Here is a 17,499-nt window from a genome sequence, read left to right on the forward strand (position 1 = left end):
AAGTCCTATTGATAGATACTATAGGATTTTGTAATGTCTGCTAAATCTGTGCCTCAACTGTTTGTATTTTTTTTTATCCTGTAATGATATCACCCACACATACACCGTAATCCATTCACTTCCTTGTCTTCCTTCCAGCAATGTATTTTGTGACAGATGAACAAAAAAAAGCTGATTTGATGGAAAAAATAAGCCAAACAGGGTTGGGGTCCATTCCATTTAAATTACAATCAATTCAGAGAGTATACTGAAATTCAAATTCATGTCTTTCCCCCTATACTTTTCAATTAGGAGAACATTTGAATTTGGTTTACTTATGAAGTGCCTAGAATTTAAATGGAATTGACCCTAACCCAGAAGCCAAAACATATATATTGTGTCCCCTGACCATAATATCTTCCTGTATAGCTCTTCTACCATGCTATTACACAAGCTTGTATCTTTATCTGACAGTCAACTGATTTTAAAGTATGTAGAACCTCCATCTCATGCAATCACATGAAATACTGGTAGCATTTAATCAGGGAGAATAACTAACTTGCCTCTCGCTCAATCTGTTTTACTGTCTGATTTTCATGCTTTTGATGTGATCCTTATTATTGCAGATATCATTATACACAATCAAACTTTAATTGTTTTCTGGAAGGGTGTGGATTGGCTCTGCTGTAATTTAAAATCACCTAATCACAGGCTAAATTTACTGGAGAAGGTCACTCTTTTCTCAGAAACTTTAACCAACTCTGAAAAAGTACCTCACCCCAAACAGATCCATAAGTAACCTTGTTTATCAGTGAAATTCTGAGTAAAGACTGAGAAAGTCGAGAGGGAGGAGAGAAGCCCTAATATTATGACTTTTCTATCCCCATCTAACAGAAGAATCCCTGGAAGATCAGGCTAAGAGTGGGCCTAGAGATGAGCAAATGTAAATATTGTACCACAGTCAGTCTTGGAGATATTTGGGCGTTTGTATCCTGCTCTACTAGCATGCATGCTGCTGTAGGACGATATGACAGAGAACCCAGAGATTCTCCTCCACACACACAGAGAGAGCGAGAGGTGTGGTGCAGTAGGCTCAATACTCCCACACAGGCATCGTTGTACCTTACCAAAATGCCAGCGGTAAAACAAAATGATGTATCACATACTACCCTTGAGATTAGGAATGATAAATTAACCAGACATTCAGATTTTGCTGAGTATGTATCAGACTTTATGTAAAAGGTGTCTGGGCATATGGGCTTGGGAATTGACAGACCTTGTAATTAACAACATCATCAGGTTACAATTAAAGATGTAGAATATAAAAATGTGTACAGAATTAATGTTTTTGGCTTGATGGATATTGCACAGGCTGTCAGTTCTACCATCTGCGGTTCTCTGCTGCTCCCCACTGGGGCCCGAAAATATTGCAATTATCGTGAGAATAGGACTTTTACAGTTGCTATTGCACTGATTTGGTATACAGTAACCTAGCTACATTTATTTAGCATTACTTTGAGTTTTTGACGCAAGTTTTATGCAAAGGGGATTGAAATGTACTACAGATTAAATTATGTATTAGGCTTTACGATTTTTGAAAACTTCATTTGAAGACTCAGAACCTGTAAACTGTTACACTGTATCGGATGTCCACGAGTTGAATGAAATCATTTGATCCATCTTCACAACCCATTTTGATGGGAACAACAACCGTTTTGTATGTACCACTACCAGCGTAAACTGTTCGGAAGCAATTACGACGTTGTTATCACAGACCACAAATCTAACGGACGCCATGATTCTTGTTTTCTTTCAGTGGGTAACAGCTGACACGAAGTGAATTAGAAACAAAGGAAACACGCACTCGCCGTAGCTGACTGGTATGCTCATACAGGTAAACCATCAAATTCTCATTTAAAGATACACATTTGTTTAAGCGTACGAAAACAACGTCGTGTGTTTTGTGAGATGTATTAGCTAGCATAGACACCCCACCAGTCAGTTAAATTAACCGAGTTAGCTAGCTAACCTAGCTAGCTAACAATGGGTACCTACCGCGCTAGCTGTCAAACTAGCTATCTAAACTCAACTAGCGTTTTAGTTATCAAGCAAATTAGCAAAACGTGCTAATTCACGAGGACACGTTTCCTCGTTAATTATTGATTTATGTTGCGCTAACTAGACTTTGAAGTCAACTAACGTTAGCTAGCTAGAAGTCGCTGTACTTACGTGGATGTGTACGGGGATTGACGCTTTAGCTAGATACATTGTCATCTAGCTATCAATTTATCGTCTGCCTGTGTTCTGTGTGGTTTAGTAAATTTAAATGTCGAATATCTTAAAATAAACTAATTTAGCTAACGTTAGATCATAGTTAACGTTTCCGGGCGTTAGTTAGATAATTAAACGAGATTAGACTATAATTTGAACGTTACTGTCTGTACCCAGTATGAAAATCAGGGAGAATGGAATAGCCAAAGAGAGCTAGTTAGCTATCATATTTGCTAACGTTTAGTTATAACACAATTTTCGTTTGGATGTTATGTGGTTATTAATGTTAGGTATACAATGCACATACTTAGTTAGCTTACCATTAAGTTACCAACTAACGTTAGTGCAGTTAGCTAGCTAACGTTACAGATATCGGGTAAATGTTCAAAACAATAACCACTGCTGAAAAGGGATTTATGCTAACGTTAGCTAGCTACAGCTTGTTTGTAGCTAGCTAGCAAGATCAGCTAGTTTGTGACTTCAATGATTTATTGAAACAAATGTTTGAACGTGCTAACCACAGTATCAACACGAGGACAAGTTGTTTGAGAAAGGTACAGCGATTTTCAGGAACATCCTATTTTTGTCATTACTCAATAGCGCTACTTATCAAGTCTGCTTTTGTTGTGCTTTTGTGGTCGCTCCTAATTTAGCACATGTAGAACTTGCTGTGTTAGTACAGCCTTCATGTCCCTGCCTGTGTCAATCTGTTCATGTCCCAGTGTTAATCTAAATGTGCAAAACAAAAAGTAATGAGTGGCGAATTGTAATAACTTTAGGCTAAACACGGATTTTTTTTTTTTTTACTGGTTTGTACATATTTGGTTAGGAAATGGGAAAACGTATTAGGAAATGTGTTAGACAAGTGGTTCCCAAAATGTTTATAGTCCTGTACCCCTTCAAACATTCAACCTCCAGCTGTGTACCCCTTCAAACATTCAACCTCCAGCTGTGTAGCACCAGGGTCAGCGCACTCTGAAATGTTGTTTTTTGGCATCATTGTAAGCCTGCCTCACACACACTATACAATACATTTATTAAACATAAGAATGTGTGAGTTTGGTCACAACCTGGCTCATGGGAAGTGACAAGGAGCTCTTATATGACGAGGTCACAAATAATAATCATTTTGCTCTTTATTTAGTCATCTTACATATAAAACCTTATTTGTTCATTGAACATTGCGAATAACTCACCACAGGTTGAGAAGGGTGTGCTTGGAAGGATGCACATAACTCTGCAATGTTGGGTTGTATTGGAGAGCGTCTCAGTTTTAAATTATTTCCCACACATAGTCTGTGCCTGTATTTAGTTTTCATGCTGGTGAGGGCTGAGAATCCACTCTCGCATAGGTACATGTTTGCAAAGCGCATCAATGTCATAACAGTGTTATTTGCCAAGGCAGGATACTCTGAGCGCAGCCCTATCCAGAAATCTGGCAGTGGCTTCTGATTTTAAGTTACATTTTTACAGAATGCAGACAGAGAAGAGCTCCAACTTCTTAATCATAGCCTCAGTTTTTCCCGCACATTGAATATAGTTGAGGAGAGTTCCTGTATTTCTAGAATCAGATCATTCGGGGAAGAAATAACATCACCCAGATAGGCCAGTCGTGTGAGAAACTCGTCATCATGCAAGCGGTCAGACAAGTGAAAATTATGGTCAGTAAAAGAGAACTTTAAGCTTGTCTGCTCAGATCATTGCATAGTGCAGAAAATACACGAGGGTTCAGGGGCCTTGCTTTAACAAAGTTAACCATTTTCAGTGTAGTGTCCAAAACGTCCTTCAAGCTGTCAGGCATTCCCTTGGCAGCAAGAGCCTCACGGTGGATGCTGCAGTGTTCCCAGTGGTGTCGGGAGCAACTGCTTCCACGCGCGTTACCACTCCACTATGTCTCCCTGTCATGGCTTTTGTGCCATCAGTACACATACCAACACATCTTGACCACCAAAGTCTATTTGATGTCACAAAGCTGTCCGAAAAATACCCTATCCTCTTGTCCTGGTTTCCAGTGGTTTGCAGAAGAGGATGTCCTCCTTAATTGACCCCCCCATAAACGTAACGGACATATACCAGGAGCTTTGCCAGGGCCGCCACGTCTGTTGACTCATCCAGCTGTAACGCATAGCTTGTATGCGCACTTGCTTGTATGCAAAGCAGTAATTGTTTCAAAACATCTCCTGCCATGTCACTGATGTGTCATGAAACAGTGTTGTTTGATGAAGGAATTGTCTGGGAGTTTTTTTTGGGCCTTTCCCCCAGCATTGTCCCAGCCATATCCACAGCAGCAGGAAGAATTAAGTCCTCCACAATAGTATGGGGCTTGCCTGTCCTAGCCACTCGGTAGCTCACCATATAAGACGCTTCTAGCCCCTTCTTATTAATGGTATCTGTTGCTTATATATGTGTCTTACTACTCAAATCGTTTTAATTCTCGCTCAAACTCCTGTGGCTTATTTTTCAAGTTGGCATGTTTTATTTCTAAATGTCTGTGCAAGAGTGAAGGGTTTCATCGAGTTGTGAGATAGCCACAGTGTGTTATATGTGTAAAAGTACTATGTGCAAAAGTACTGAGGAAAGGCACTACTCCCAATATAAGTGAACCCCAAACCAATGTAGTTCTCATCGTATTTGCTCCTCTTCGATGGTCCAATGTCCCTGTCTGTTGTCCTGTGCTTTCCAGGGCAAGGGTGCAGTAGCTCTTCGGCTGCATCAAATTCACAACTGTCAATGCTAGCTGGCCTAACAACAAATGTAGAGTTACTGATGCTAGCATTGGATATGCTCGTGGAAGCAGAACAACTTGTGTCGTCGACAGGTGCAGGTTTAGTATTGCTGGTAGTAGCAGTACTACCAGTAGAGCTGGTATGGGTCTCTATGGACGCGGGCCTTACTTTTTTTTAAGCATTTATCAATTTTTCGAGCAAACTGAATGAGCAGCAGCTACGTTTGTCTTTATAACAGACCGTTAGTGGAATTCCTGCGAGAGAGTAACGGTTAATGTGATTGGATGTTATTTATTTGACTAAGCTACCTGTATTTGATATTGTTACCACCCTGCATACCACTGCTGGCTTGCTTCTGAAGCTAAGCAGGGTTGGTCCTGGTCAGTCCCTGGATGGGAGACCAGATGCTGCTGGAAGTGGTGTTGGAGGGCCAGTAGGAGGCACTCTTTCCTCTGGTCTAAAAAATATCCCAATGCCCCAGGGCAGTGATTGGGGACACTGCCCTGTGTAGGGTGCTGTCTTTCGGATGGGACGTTAAACGGGTGTCCTGACTCTCTGAGGTCATTAAAGATCCCATGGCACTTATCGTAAGAGTAGGGGTGTTAACCCCGGTGTCCTGGCTAAATTCCCAATCTGGCCCTCAAACCATCATGGTCACCTAATAATCCCCAGTTTACAATTGGCTCATTCATCCCCCTCCTCTCCCCTGTAACTATTCCCCAGGTCGTTGCTGCAAATGAGAACGTGTTCTCAGTCAACTTACCTGGTAAAATAACGGTAAAATAAAATAAATAAATAAATTGTGTTATTTCGCTAAACACTAGATGGTTCGAGGCTACTCGGGTGAGGGGGGAAAAAACTCACCCAAATGTATAGCCCTGTTGGAAAATATAAATGGACTGTTTTTGAAAATGTGAAGGTAAATATATATTTTATTTGGCGTACCCCCGACGGCATTGCGCGTTCCCCAGTTTCGGAAACAATTAGTCTTACACAGGTTGTCAGTCAATCTCTAGGATGTATCTAAGAGGGTATGGTTTCAAATCGGCCATGCAATGTTTCTGGTTCAACATTTTGTTTCAAATTGATCATGCAATCTGTTTTTGTGTTTTTTCCAGTATTATAGGGATGCCCAAGGAAAAATATGATCCGCCAGACCCAAGGCGGATGTACACAATAATGTCCACTGAGGAGGCAGCCAATGGGAAGAAGTCATACTGGGCTGAGCTCGAAATTAGTGGTGAGTGCTGGTGGGGGGGATGGCTTCCACATGTTGTCCTAATAGGTGTATTCTTTATTTCCATTTAAATTGAGTAAGGCTATTTCTGTACTCCTGTTTTCATTGAGTCACTCTCTTGTCCCCTGGTTTCCCCACTTGTTTCGGCAGGTAAAGTGAGGAGTCTGAGCACCTCATTATGGACGTTGACTCACCTCACTGCTCTTCACATCGGCGATAACTCCCTCTCTCGTATCCCGCCCGATATTGCCAAACTTCAAAACCTGGTGTACCTGGACCTCTCATCCAACAAGATCAGGAGCCTGCCCGCCGAGCTTGGCAACATGGTGTCTCTCAGGTCAGTCATAGTACACGTTGAATTGTGTCCATTGTAGGCTAAGTGTTATTTACTCTGCTAGTTTGGAGAACCGACATTGCTGTGTCTCCCACGTGAGAAATGATTAGCACTAAAAGCTGATGATTGGGCCTGTTAAAGACAGGAGTTTGCTGTTCTTCAATAGCGTCGTCATTTAACCAGGTTTCTATTTAATTTAAACCCTTTCACAGTTCATGCTTCGAACCCTTTTGTTTTGAGCTATTTACGCTATAATTGGAAATGGTAAGTGTGTTAATCAACAATGCCATTTCAGCATCCCTAGGGGATTTGGGCTGAGAGCACATTCTATAAAGTAGACGGATGAAGAGCCATTTCAGCCTCCCATGCGTGGTATTAGACCTCTGTTCCCCACTGTGATTGAAATTGGTAATAGCTAGTTACTCTGTTTCAAGGAAATGTATGTTTTTGTTTGTATCGTTCTTGTGTATGCCCTCTCCTGCACCTGTCCCTCAATGACAAATTGCTCATTAACTGGCTGAGTAGACATGGATATGGCCTGAACAGATACTTATTGATTGACATGCTGACTAGACCGGGTGCGTGCACCATCGCGCCCATGTTGATTTTGTCCATCCACACCAGACGCAATCAGGACACGCGGGTTAAAATATCAATACGAACTCTGAACCAACTATATTCATTTGGGGACAGGTTGAAACACATTGAACATTCATGGACATTTAGCTAGCTTGCTTGCTGTTGGTAACTAATTTGTCCTGTGATATCAACATTGGATTGTTATTTTACCTGAAATGCACAAGGTCAATTTTTTTCCCCCTGTATCATTGTAGAATTTTGAGTCACACAAAGTCCTGTGTTCTCTACTCCGACAATTACTCCACAGATAAAAGGGGGAACCTAGTTAGTTTCTAGTAATCTCTCCTTCAGTCTTCTTCTGTGGACTTTATATGGCTGTTGGCAACCAACTTTAAGGTGTGTTTCCGCTACCGACTGGTGTGTGGACCTCAGTTCATCTTTCAATCACCCACGTGGGTATATGTTCCTAAAAACCAAGTTCTATTTTAGCGCCTTGCTACGCAGACGCTTGTTGATGCGCGCAGCAGTTTGGGTGAAATGGAGGAAGCGGTCACTTGTGTGAATACTTGAATGTTGTCTTCTGAATCTTGACCTATTGCTCTCTACTGTCTCTAGCCTTCTAAAACATGTCTGTCTTACCTCTTCCACAGGGAACTTCTTTTAAACAATAACCAGTTGCGGGTTCTACCTTTTGAGCTTGGAAAGCTGTTTAAGTTACAAACACTGGGGTTAAAAGGTAAGCTTTCCCTGATAGTCATTATGTTTTGGCATCGAAGTTGATTATTTGAAGCTGGTCTTTCTCTTCATGGAGTCTTAACTTGCATGCAGATTCCATTGACCCTGTGTTTTCAGTTTTTATAATAATCTGTTTATGCTGATTTGGTTGCGCATCCAATTGATTTCTAGAGTAGAAGTCATAGAATGATAGATGTCATTGTTTTCATTCTGTATCATTGAATCTGTGTAATATCTAATTTCTTTACACTGTATCCTCCTCCTGCAGGAAACCCACTTGCACAAGAAATATTGAACCTCTACCAGGAGCATGATGGCACGAGGAAACTGCTCAACTACCTTCTGGACAATCTGGCAGGGACCAAACGAGGTAAGTTCAAACACAGGAAAAGCATATTGTTGTTTTGAATTGAGTGAGGTAGATAAGTTCTTATTTTCTTAGAAATTTGGTGAATGGAATGACTTGGGTCTGTCAGTTGATCTTGATGATCATATTCAAGTGGTCACTATGAAGTTGTATTTATTCTCCTTTGAATCACTCATAATGGTATTTTCGGGAGCAGTGTAAGGATTACTCATTTTTCCCCTCTCTGTCGCAGTCAACTCCGAGCAACCCCCACCCAGATCATGGATTGTCATGGCCGAGCCTGACCGGGCACGAACAGCAGGTAACTAACTCATCCACCGTTACAAATCACTTGCAACACCTATTCAAAGTCGCACACATCAACACAAAGAACATTGTGTGTGTTATTGATCATGTTCGGAGCCCTAATGAGAGACTGTAGCATAATCTCATGTCTGCGTCCCTCTGTCCTGTTCTAGCCTTGTTTTCTGTGATGTGCTACAACGTGCTGTGTGATAAGTATGCCACGCGCCAGCTCTACGGCTACTGCCCCTCCTGGGCCCTTAACTGGGAGTACAGGAAGAAGTCCATCATGCAGGAGATCATGAATTGCAACGCTGATATCATTAGCCTACAGGTGGGCAGACAGATGCTGATGCGATTTGATACTGAAAGTTACAATGAATTATAGGACACATGCGTGGGACAATCGTTCTAGCATTTAAGGCGTTGTCTTACGTCAGAGAGCACGGCGGTTGCGATGTCATCTCCGTAGTTACAGGTCATATACTTTGAATAATGAACCTTCAAGATTAAGATGAACCTGAATTGTCCTGGTTTTTGCTGAACAGGAAGTGGAAACAGAGCAGTACTACAACTACTTCCTACCGGAACTGAAGGACCAGGGTTACGAGGGCTTTTTCAGCCCCAAGTCCCGCGCCAGGACCATGTCCGAGTGTGACCGCAAGCATGTGGACGGCTGCGCCATATTTTACAGAACCGAAAAGTGAGTTGACGCCACACTGCCACCTGTCAGTCTTGATTACATCATGAGTTCAAGTATGTTTATGACATTTGCCCTGTATATAGTGTTTCAGAGGTGTAATGATTCTAAATTCATCCATTACAGATAAGACTTTTAAGCTGTCCCAGAGGCAGCACAGTGCACTCACCTGTCTGTTCTGCCTCTCCTCTCTGCTGTCTAGGTTCAGCCTGGTGCAGAAACACACGGTGGAGTTCAACCAGCTGGCTATGGCGAACTCTGAGGGCTCAGAGGCCATGCTCAACAGAGTCATGACCAAGGACAACATTGGTGTGGCCGCTCTTCTAGAGGTGCGCAAGGAGATGATGGAGCAGTCTGGTGAGTCTTTCTCAGACTACACATACGCCAGCGGAAAAGTATTAATTCCATATGGCTTAAATGTTTCCATGTCAAAACGCTGGTGTTGTCCAATGTGTGTTTGTCTAGTGGGGAAGTCTCTGCACGGCATGGAGAAACAGCTCCTCCTGGTGGCCAACGCCCACATGCACTGGGACCCGGCGTACTCCGACGTCAAGGTGGTCCAGACCGTCATGTTCCTGTCTGAGGTGAAAAACATAGTGGAGAAGGCCACGCGCAGCCTCAAGCTCTCCTCAGTCTCCGGGGAGACCAACGCCGTCCCACTCGTCCTGTGTGCTGACCTCAACTCACTGCCCGACTCTGGTGTGTACTGGGTCAGCTGAAAATCGAGTGTGTGTACTCTACTGTAGTGCCTTTTCTGTAATTCCTGGTGATCTGTGTGTGTCTGCGTGCAGGTGTGGTGGAGTACCTGAGCTCGGGCGGAGTGGACAGCACCCACAAGGACTTCAAGGAGCTTCGCTACATCGACAGCCTGACCAACTTCAACTGCAACGGCAAGAATGGCACGTCCAACGGCAGGATCACCCACAGCTTCAAGCTGAAGAGTGCCTACGAAAACGGCCTGATGCCTTACACCAACTACACCTTTGACTTCAAGGTGAGACTGTCACATTCATGTCTTCCCTCTTCTGTATATCGCTCTTTTTGCGTCGGTGTAAAATTTGTGCTCCACAGTGTTTGTGAGCTTTTCTTAAGGACTGGGTTATTACGAAAGCTTGGGTCACACCGGTGAATAATTTTCTCCCAGCCGGGGATGTGAATATATCGCCATCTAACGTGCTTTTCCTCTCTGTGCAGGGCATCATTGACTACATCTTCTACTCTCAGCCTACGCTCAATGTGTTGGGGGTTCTGGGTCCTCTGGATCCTCACTGGCTCCATGAGAACAATATCAGCGGCTGTCCCCACCCCCATATCCCCTCCGATCACTTCTCCCTGTTTGCACAACTGGAGCTGCTCCTCTCCTACCCGTCATCAGTCAACGGAATCCACCTGCCAGGGCGCAGGTAGTTCTCCAAGCCACAAGAGGGAGCTGTTGCTCCAACCTCGTTCTATTTTTCCTGCAAAGTCGACAAACACATTCTGTATCAATCAAAATACAATAATAGGAGTGGGATATGGCCAGCATTTTTCCCCCATGGATTTTAACTGAAGCAAAAGTTCACGACGATCTCAACAATACGTCTTTATCACATTTTCTGGGCACAATTTAATGTTGTATATTTCTTTCACACCGTATCCCACGTAGCAGTCCTGGGTGTTTCGTTTTTACGTAACCTGCAGATAAATTGTTGAATTGTGTGGCAATACCATCAGGCCCACAGGGAGTGCATGCATCTGTAGAGTATTTTCCCACCTCTTATCACCAGTGAGAGATTTTGTTACGGGGTGATTCTTCATGTCAAAAGCAAGAGCTGGTGACTAACGGCGAGTAAACTGTAGGCTATAAAAAATAGTTGCACACTATATTAAGGGTAATTGATTGTGTAAACCAACGTTTCGGTGTTAGTACCACAGTGTCGAAATGTTGGTGGTTTACCCAATAAATTACTGGGAGTGCGTGTGCGTATGTGTATATACACACACATATGTATGTGTGGCTCTCTTTATATCCTATAGGAATTGTTCATGTCACCACAGTCCAGTCAGAGCAAGTGGCAAAATCTCAAGACGCCACCAATCAACTAGATAAACCCACAAGGCCGATATACCAGCTTTAACCAGAGTCAGTCTCAGCCGCTCCAAATCCATTCCCTAGCATTGCCGTATCTTGCCATAAAGAGTGTAGTAGGTTTGGAGGTGCTGGAGAGAGCAGGCCAAACGTTGCACTTTTGCACTCGCTGCTTCTGAGACCACCTCTCCGGGTGCTAAAAGCCTGTCCTCTAGCTCAGCGGCTCCATTTTATACTGAGTGGTGCAATCGCTCTGTGCAGCTAAAGCACAAAGGCATTTTCAAACCTCCTCTTTGAGAGACTACTGTAAAATGTCTATTTCAGTGTATGATGCTAGGGTGATAATACGTTTAACTTATCTAGACTCATAGCATTAACACCTCGGACTGGTTCTGTTTTGTATGGCCTAATCACAAATCTGAACATCATCTTAAAATTAAGCGACTGCCTTTTTAATATTGCAATGCAATTTTACCTTAGTCACGTGCCATAGAGCCATTTTGAATCTAGCATCAGATATAAAGATGTTACAAAAACCACCAGTCATTCACTGGGAATGACCTTTAGTGATCCTTAGCAATGGGGCTTAGGGATTTAGAAAGGGAAAATGGTCACAGTCATTCTGACTTGGCAGCTTCCAAACAGGTTGTCTTATGCCAGAGACCCCATCTCTGACCCCATAGCTGTGTAGCCAAATGGAATTGAGCAGGGGCCAACTTGCTTTAAATCACAAATGGTTTAAAGCAGGGTGGACATCCCCCCCCCCCCCCCCCCCCCAACACAAAAAAAATGCTCCAACAGACAGATCTGTGGTGCTGTCTTTTAGGCCAGTAGCAAACCTTCCATTACAGAGACATCCACTCTTTAATCCAGGGTTATTCCTCTCCATTACTAATAGCTATTTGTTTGATACAGGAACTTGGGCTAAAATTGATTGTATATGAACTGCAGAAGTCCTAATACACTGCATTATTTTGTACCTGTAAGTATGGTCAGATTTGGAGAAAAATGATTGTATTGTAAATTAAGGCTAAATTTGTATCCATTTTAATTGTTTAAAGTTAAGAAAATGTAAAAGACCAGCTTGTACAAAAAACGAAACAATAGAGGTTTTTTCAGGTTTCCGCCGTTGCACTTGACCAGGTTACATTTTCCCGGTTTAACCACTTTTTTAAATTGAATGCATTTCAGAGGCAGGTTTCTGGCTATTTTCTCACATCTGTCTTTGGAATTTGCAGTAAAACATAAAACGTGCCTCCCTGATTCTGTTCTCTAATGCACTGCCAGTGCTATCAGTGAACACCTGAACAGCTTCCTATTTTTCTCAAATTGAAAACACCGTTAGAATATTATTTTTTTTGTATTAGCTATCAAACATATTTTCTCCTTGTCTCACTTAGTTGATATTTTAGAGTAATCGGGTAAAGTGGCTGTTTTTGCTGGGCTTTAAAAAAAAATGTTCAGCTTAAACTATAAGCCGCTCTTGTCTCTTAACGTGTTTTAGATCGGTTTTTATCATGTCCTTTGTTTTGTCTTTTCGAGGAACCCGATCATGCAGAGGTCCATACTTGGAAGCCTCCCCCTCTTCCTCAGTCTAGTGTAAAATAGTTGTATCTAGAGCCACTGACTCCAACTCAGGCAATTCTCTTAAAATGTTGTTTCATTTTTGAGGTGTTTTCGTATGTCTACTGCTAGACCACAGTGATATATTCTATTGTCTCTAGTGCCATTTGATGCATTCTACTTCAAGGCCAATTGTTAAGTCCACTTATATACTGTACAGGAAAATATCAAGGTAAAAAATGAACTAAAGGGGGCATAAAATGTTATTCATAAATATTGCTCTGAGCTTTTTGTGAGCCAGCGCTATGGCGTGGCCCAGCTTGTTTCCTAACCACAGTAAGATCAGCTACATGAAAAAATATGATCCGTTTTAAATTATTGATATTTTCTCTTAAGGCTAATTTGCGTGTTTTGTTGTGCTCTCCTGAATTCATTTTTTTTATTCAATGGATTGACAAGCACTTATTGTAGATCACTAGTGCAGCTACTCATGTGGCTTTTTTTTAAATGATACTTTTGCTGTTTTGTAAAAGCCAATTTTTTTTTATGAATTTTACCAAGCAGGAGAAAACGGAAAGGGTTCCGTCTTGGTCCTTTTGTTGTCCTTTTCAATTTTCCACCATCCTCTTTTGTTTTACATCAAAATCAATGTATCTGGTTAATTATATTAGATTGCTGATGGTGTTGTAGCTAAAAAGAGATTTTTTTTTTTTTTTAAATTGTGAATAAATTGTATCACGTTTCCTTTCATGAATTGTTTGTGTATCATGACAAATGTATGATTGGTTTGTCTGTCTTTTCTCATAGTTTTCTTTTGAAATTCTCAAACCAAATTTATTTTTGTGATAATGTTGGCACACTGAATTATAGATTTATATGGTTGCTAACTTTTGATTTAAGAGAACATGATTTGAACAGTATTTTAAACAATTGACAAACATCCTAGAGAAAACAGTCACAGATAAAAGATTTGTCATTGTCACCAAATGATATTCTCCAACTTTTAGCTTTATAGAACCTTGTTATCGGATGTGGGTTTTGGTTAGGTAGAGTATGTCGGGTAGTAGCCAATGTTGACGAGATGGCTGGTGTAAAAGACTCTTTGCTTGTAGATGTGCAGCATTTTGAGGTTCCACTGATTTTAGCCAACATTTATGACCATTTGACCCATACATTATTCCCCTGCTGTTGGATCTGTTGGCAGACCCTAGACTAGAGGGTGGGAATGGAGATGTTTGGCAGGCACTAGTCACGGCCTAGTTGACTAACATCATTTAGGCCCAACTAATCCCTGGCAATGTAGGTATCTTGCCTTCACCTCTGTTACGTTTGATAACTGGTGCATCTATGTCCACCACAGTCCTAGTTCATAGCAAAATATGAATTTGATGTGACTGTCAGATAATTGGCACTCAGTCTTTATGTATAGTTTACCCAAACTTGGCAATAATAATAATTAAAACGTTCAACTTTTTTGACTTTCTTGTTTTGTAATGCTTTGGCAGAATTTACAATTACCTGTCTTTTCCATTTGAATCTGTCTCCTTTTCATGGACCTTTCTCAATCTGTTTACCGTTCTCTCTTAAGTAGAAGTAGTAATGCAATGGTTAGCTTTGTGGCCAGCTGAAAGTTAAGTGTATAGAGGTAATGTGTCACTATGTAATGCACTGGACCAACTCTTGTTTACCAGTTATGGAATACCAGCAACACACTTGCACAATGTTTTAAAGAGTTATGTATTTGAAAAAAATTATAGATATATAAAACATGGCAGCTGTTTTTAATGTAATATTAGGACATGTACAGCAACCTAATGGTAAACCACGGTCTTCATTATTTCACTGTTATCCTCTAGTCTTGGTTCTCTTGAGTAGTCGTGTTTATACCAGGGTCAGCTTGTTTCCTTTACACCTCTGTATTTTTTTCCTACTTCTGGTTGACTATAAAATTCTATATCTGTTTGTCCTTGTTTACTGTATTTATTGTGTGCGTGTCCTACACCCGAGTGAGTGAATCAATGACTGTGTGGTAATCTCTCATGGACAGATAAAACGGTCGTCACTAGTTGCCACAAAGTCATAAACCCAACCCCTTTTCTACAATTTGTCTTCTAAAAATGTGATTTTAAACCTAACCTTAACCACGCCACACTGCTAACCTTATTCCTAACCTTAAATCAAGAACAAAAAGCACATTTTTGTTTTCATGAATTAAAAAAATCTAGCCATTTTTTGAGTTTGGCGGTTGTAGCTAGTGACAACCAGATGAAATGTCGAATCTGTCAAGGTTTAGAATTTTTTGATTACGAGCAGCAGTAGTTCCTGGTTTTGGGTATTCGTTGATTATTTGGACGAATCAGGATTGGGCATCAAGGATGATAAGCAGTTTGCACTAGATTCCACAGCCACAAAAGTCAGAATTGTCTATCATAAAAATTCATGAAAACAAACAAAAGTTTGCTTCACGGCCATAATAAACATGGGTGAAATTAGCGGAAGGGAGTTTTGCCAAGATATTCTGCTTGCGAAGGATTAGATTTTGCTTCCTTCCTTCGTACAAAGGTAATCGCAATTGTTATCGGCATAGAGCACCCACAGTGGAGGTGTCATAATACCCATAAAACCTAGTGGTTAATCAGGGAAGTGATTCAAATAGTTTTTCCACCATTCATTTTTCCCATAGAGGATTTTAGAAATACTTAAAATATGCTCTGTCTTTTATGTAGGTTTACCCTGGCGTGATGTTTTGATAACCATGTAAATCTCTCTTGGACAAGGTGATTTATCAATATACTCGGCTCTATTTACTCTCAGATTAGAAAATGCTAATTAGCATCAAAGTAGACATCATGCAAGACTAAAAATCCCTGAAAGCTCCTGCATGTCATTTCTAGCTGACACCTTTGCTAACAGGTATTATGTCAATTTAAAACTTGCAGAAGACAGTTCACAGAATTGTCCATTTAAAGACATGTAGCCCATTCATTCATTACTACAATTAGCTAACATTGGATAAATTAATCCAGAGATTCTTACTTCTGCCTCGATTCATCAATCTCGTCCAGTTCATCATGGCATTTGTAGTTATTTATGATAGACATCTTAGCAGCTAATAATAATTTAGTTTTTGGAGGTACATACAGGTGGATATATTGTTAAAGGTCACCTTGTCCTAGAGAGATTAACATGGTTATCAAAACATTACGCCAGGGTAAGCCTACACAGAACACAGCTCTTATTTTAAGTGTTTCTGAAAAAAACTATGGGGAAAATGAATGGTGGGAAAATTATTGGAACCATTTCCTTTTTTGACCTCTAGGTTTTATGGGTATTATGACTCATACTGTAGTACTCTATTTCCAGAAGTAAAACAGGACATGACAAACTTTCGCAATGGAATTTTACTTCTGGGTAACTGAGATTATCTCTGTGGTAACGGGATTTGTCTTGTTCTAGTTGCAGACGCCTATACGGACAGGAGTGACCATTGGGAGACAGATTCCATTTCAAGGTAAATCTCAATTAGGGCCTCCCGGGTGGCGCAGTGGTCTAGGGCACTGCATCGCAGTGCTAACTGCGCCACCAGAGTCTCTGGGTTCACGCCCAGGCTCTGTCGCAGCCGGCCGCGACCGGGAGGTCCGTGGGGCAACGCACAATTGGCATAGCGTCGTCCGGGGTAGGGAGGGTTTGGCCGGTAGGGATATCCTTGTCTCATCGCGCTCCAGCGACTCCTGTGGCGGGCTGGGCGCAGTGCGCACCAGCCAAGGGGGCCAGGTACACGGTGTTTCCTCCGACACATTGGTGCGGCTGGCTTCCGGGTTGGAGGCGCGCTGTGTTAAGAAGCAGTATGGCTGGTTGGGTTGTGCTTCGGAGGACGCATGGCTTTCGACCTTCGTCTCTCCCGAGCCCGTACGGGAGTTGTAGCGATGAGACAAGGTAGTAATTACTAGCGATTGGATACCACGAAAATTGGGGAGAAAATGGGATAAAAAAATAAAATAAAAATAAAAAAGGTAAATCTCAATTTAGTTTATTCCTGGTTTTACAAAATTGCCTTTTGGAACATACAGTACAACAGGTTGGATAAATATGCAGCATTTCTTCTATCAGAAAGTCTGTAACTAACTGACGGGCAGCCGGCAGATGGTTCATTAGTTAGAAATCTACAATTAATTTGAGGTTCCCTTACAAAAAAAGATTGCAGTTTTGAAACAGCAGTAAAAGTGCAGTAACTGCAGTCAACTGGTATTTTGGATACAGTAATTACAGTTACACTGTTAAATCCTGCAGTACATGTTTTTATTTTGGACACAGTATTACCAGCATACTGCAGTAACACTGCAATCTTTTTTTTGTAAGGGCTATTATGAATGGTATGATTTCCAATAGCTCTGTTGTCTTTGGCCACAGTTGAATACATAGATAGAGGTTCTGTCTTGTGGATGCAATATTTAACTGGATCCCAGACTAAACTCTGTACTGACTGTGTTCTCTCTTCTCACAGATAGCCACTGTATCTCCCTGAGTCTGGCGAGAGAGACTACTGACTGTGTAGCTGCTCCACCAGTATTGTCTTGTCTGAGCAGCACCTGTTGCCATGGGTGAGGAGGCAAGCTGGGAGGGGCCAGGAAATGTAGAGACATTTCCATTTCCTGGGA

General features: G+C 41.6%; 1 protein-coding gene across 1 annotated transcript; it reads left to right on the forward strand.

Moving 5' to 3' along the window:
* Positions 1–1,406: 1,406 nt before the first annotated feature.
* Positions 1,407–14,804, forward strand: cnot6a (CCR4-NOT transcription complex, subunit 6a). The gene is made up of 13 exons (XM_055942854.1): positions 1,407–1,696; positions 1,796–1,873; positions 6,095–6,216; positions 6,364–6,550; positions 7,777–7,862; positions 8,130–8,231; positions 8,461–8,529; positions 8,687–8,844; positions 9,059–9,213; positions 9,413–9,567; positions 9,676–9,909; positions 10,002–10,204; positions 10,405–14,804. The coding sequence occupies exons 3-13, from the start codon at positions 6,105–6,107 to the stop codon at positions 10,615–10,617; spliced, it is 1,674 nt and encodes a 557-aa protein (XP_055798829.1). The 5' UTR covers positions 1,407–1,696; positions 1,796–1,873; positions 6,095–6,104; the 3' UTR covers positions 10,618–14,804.
* Positions 14,805–17,499: the final 2,695 nt, after the last annotated feature.

Source organism: Salvelinus fontinalis, chromosome 13 (genome assembly GCF_029448725.1).
Source record: "Salvelinus fontinalis isolate EN_2023a chromosome 13, ASM2944872v1, whole genome shotgun sequence".
NCBI lineage: Eukaryota > Metazoa > Chordata > Actinopteri > Salmoniformes > Salmonidae > Salvelinus > Salvelinus fontinalis.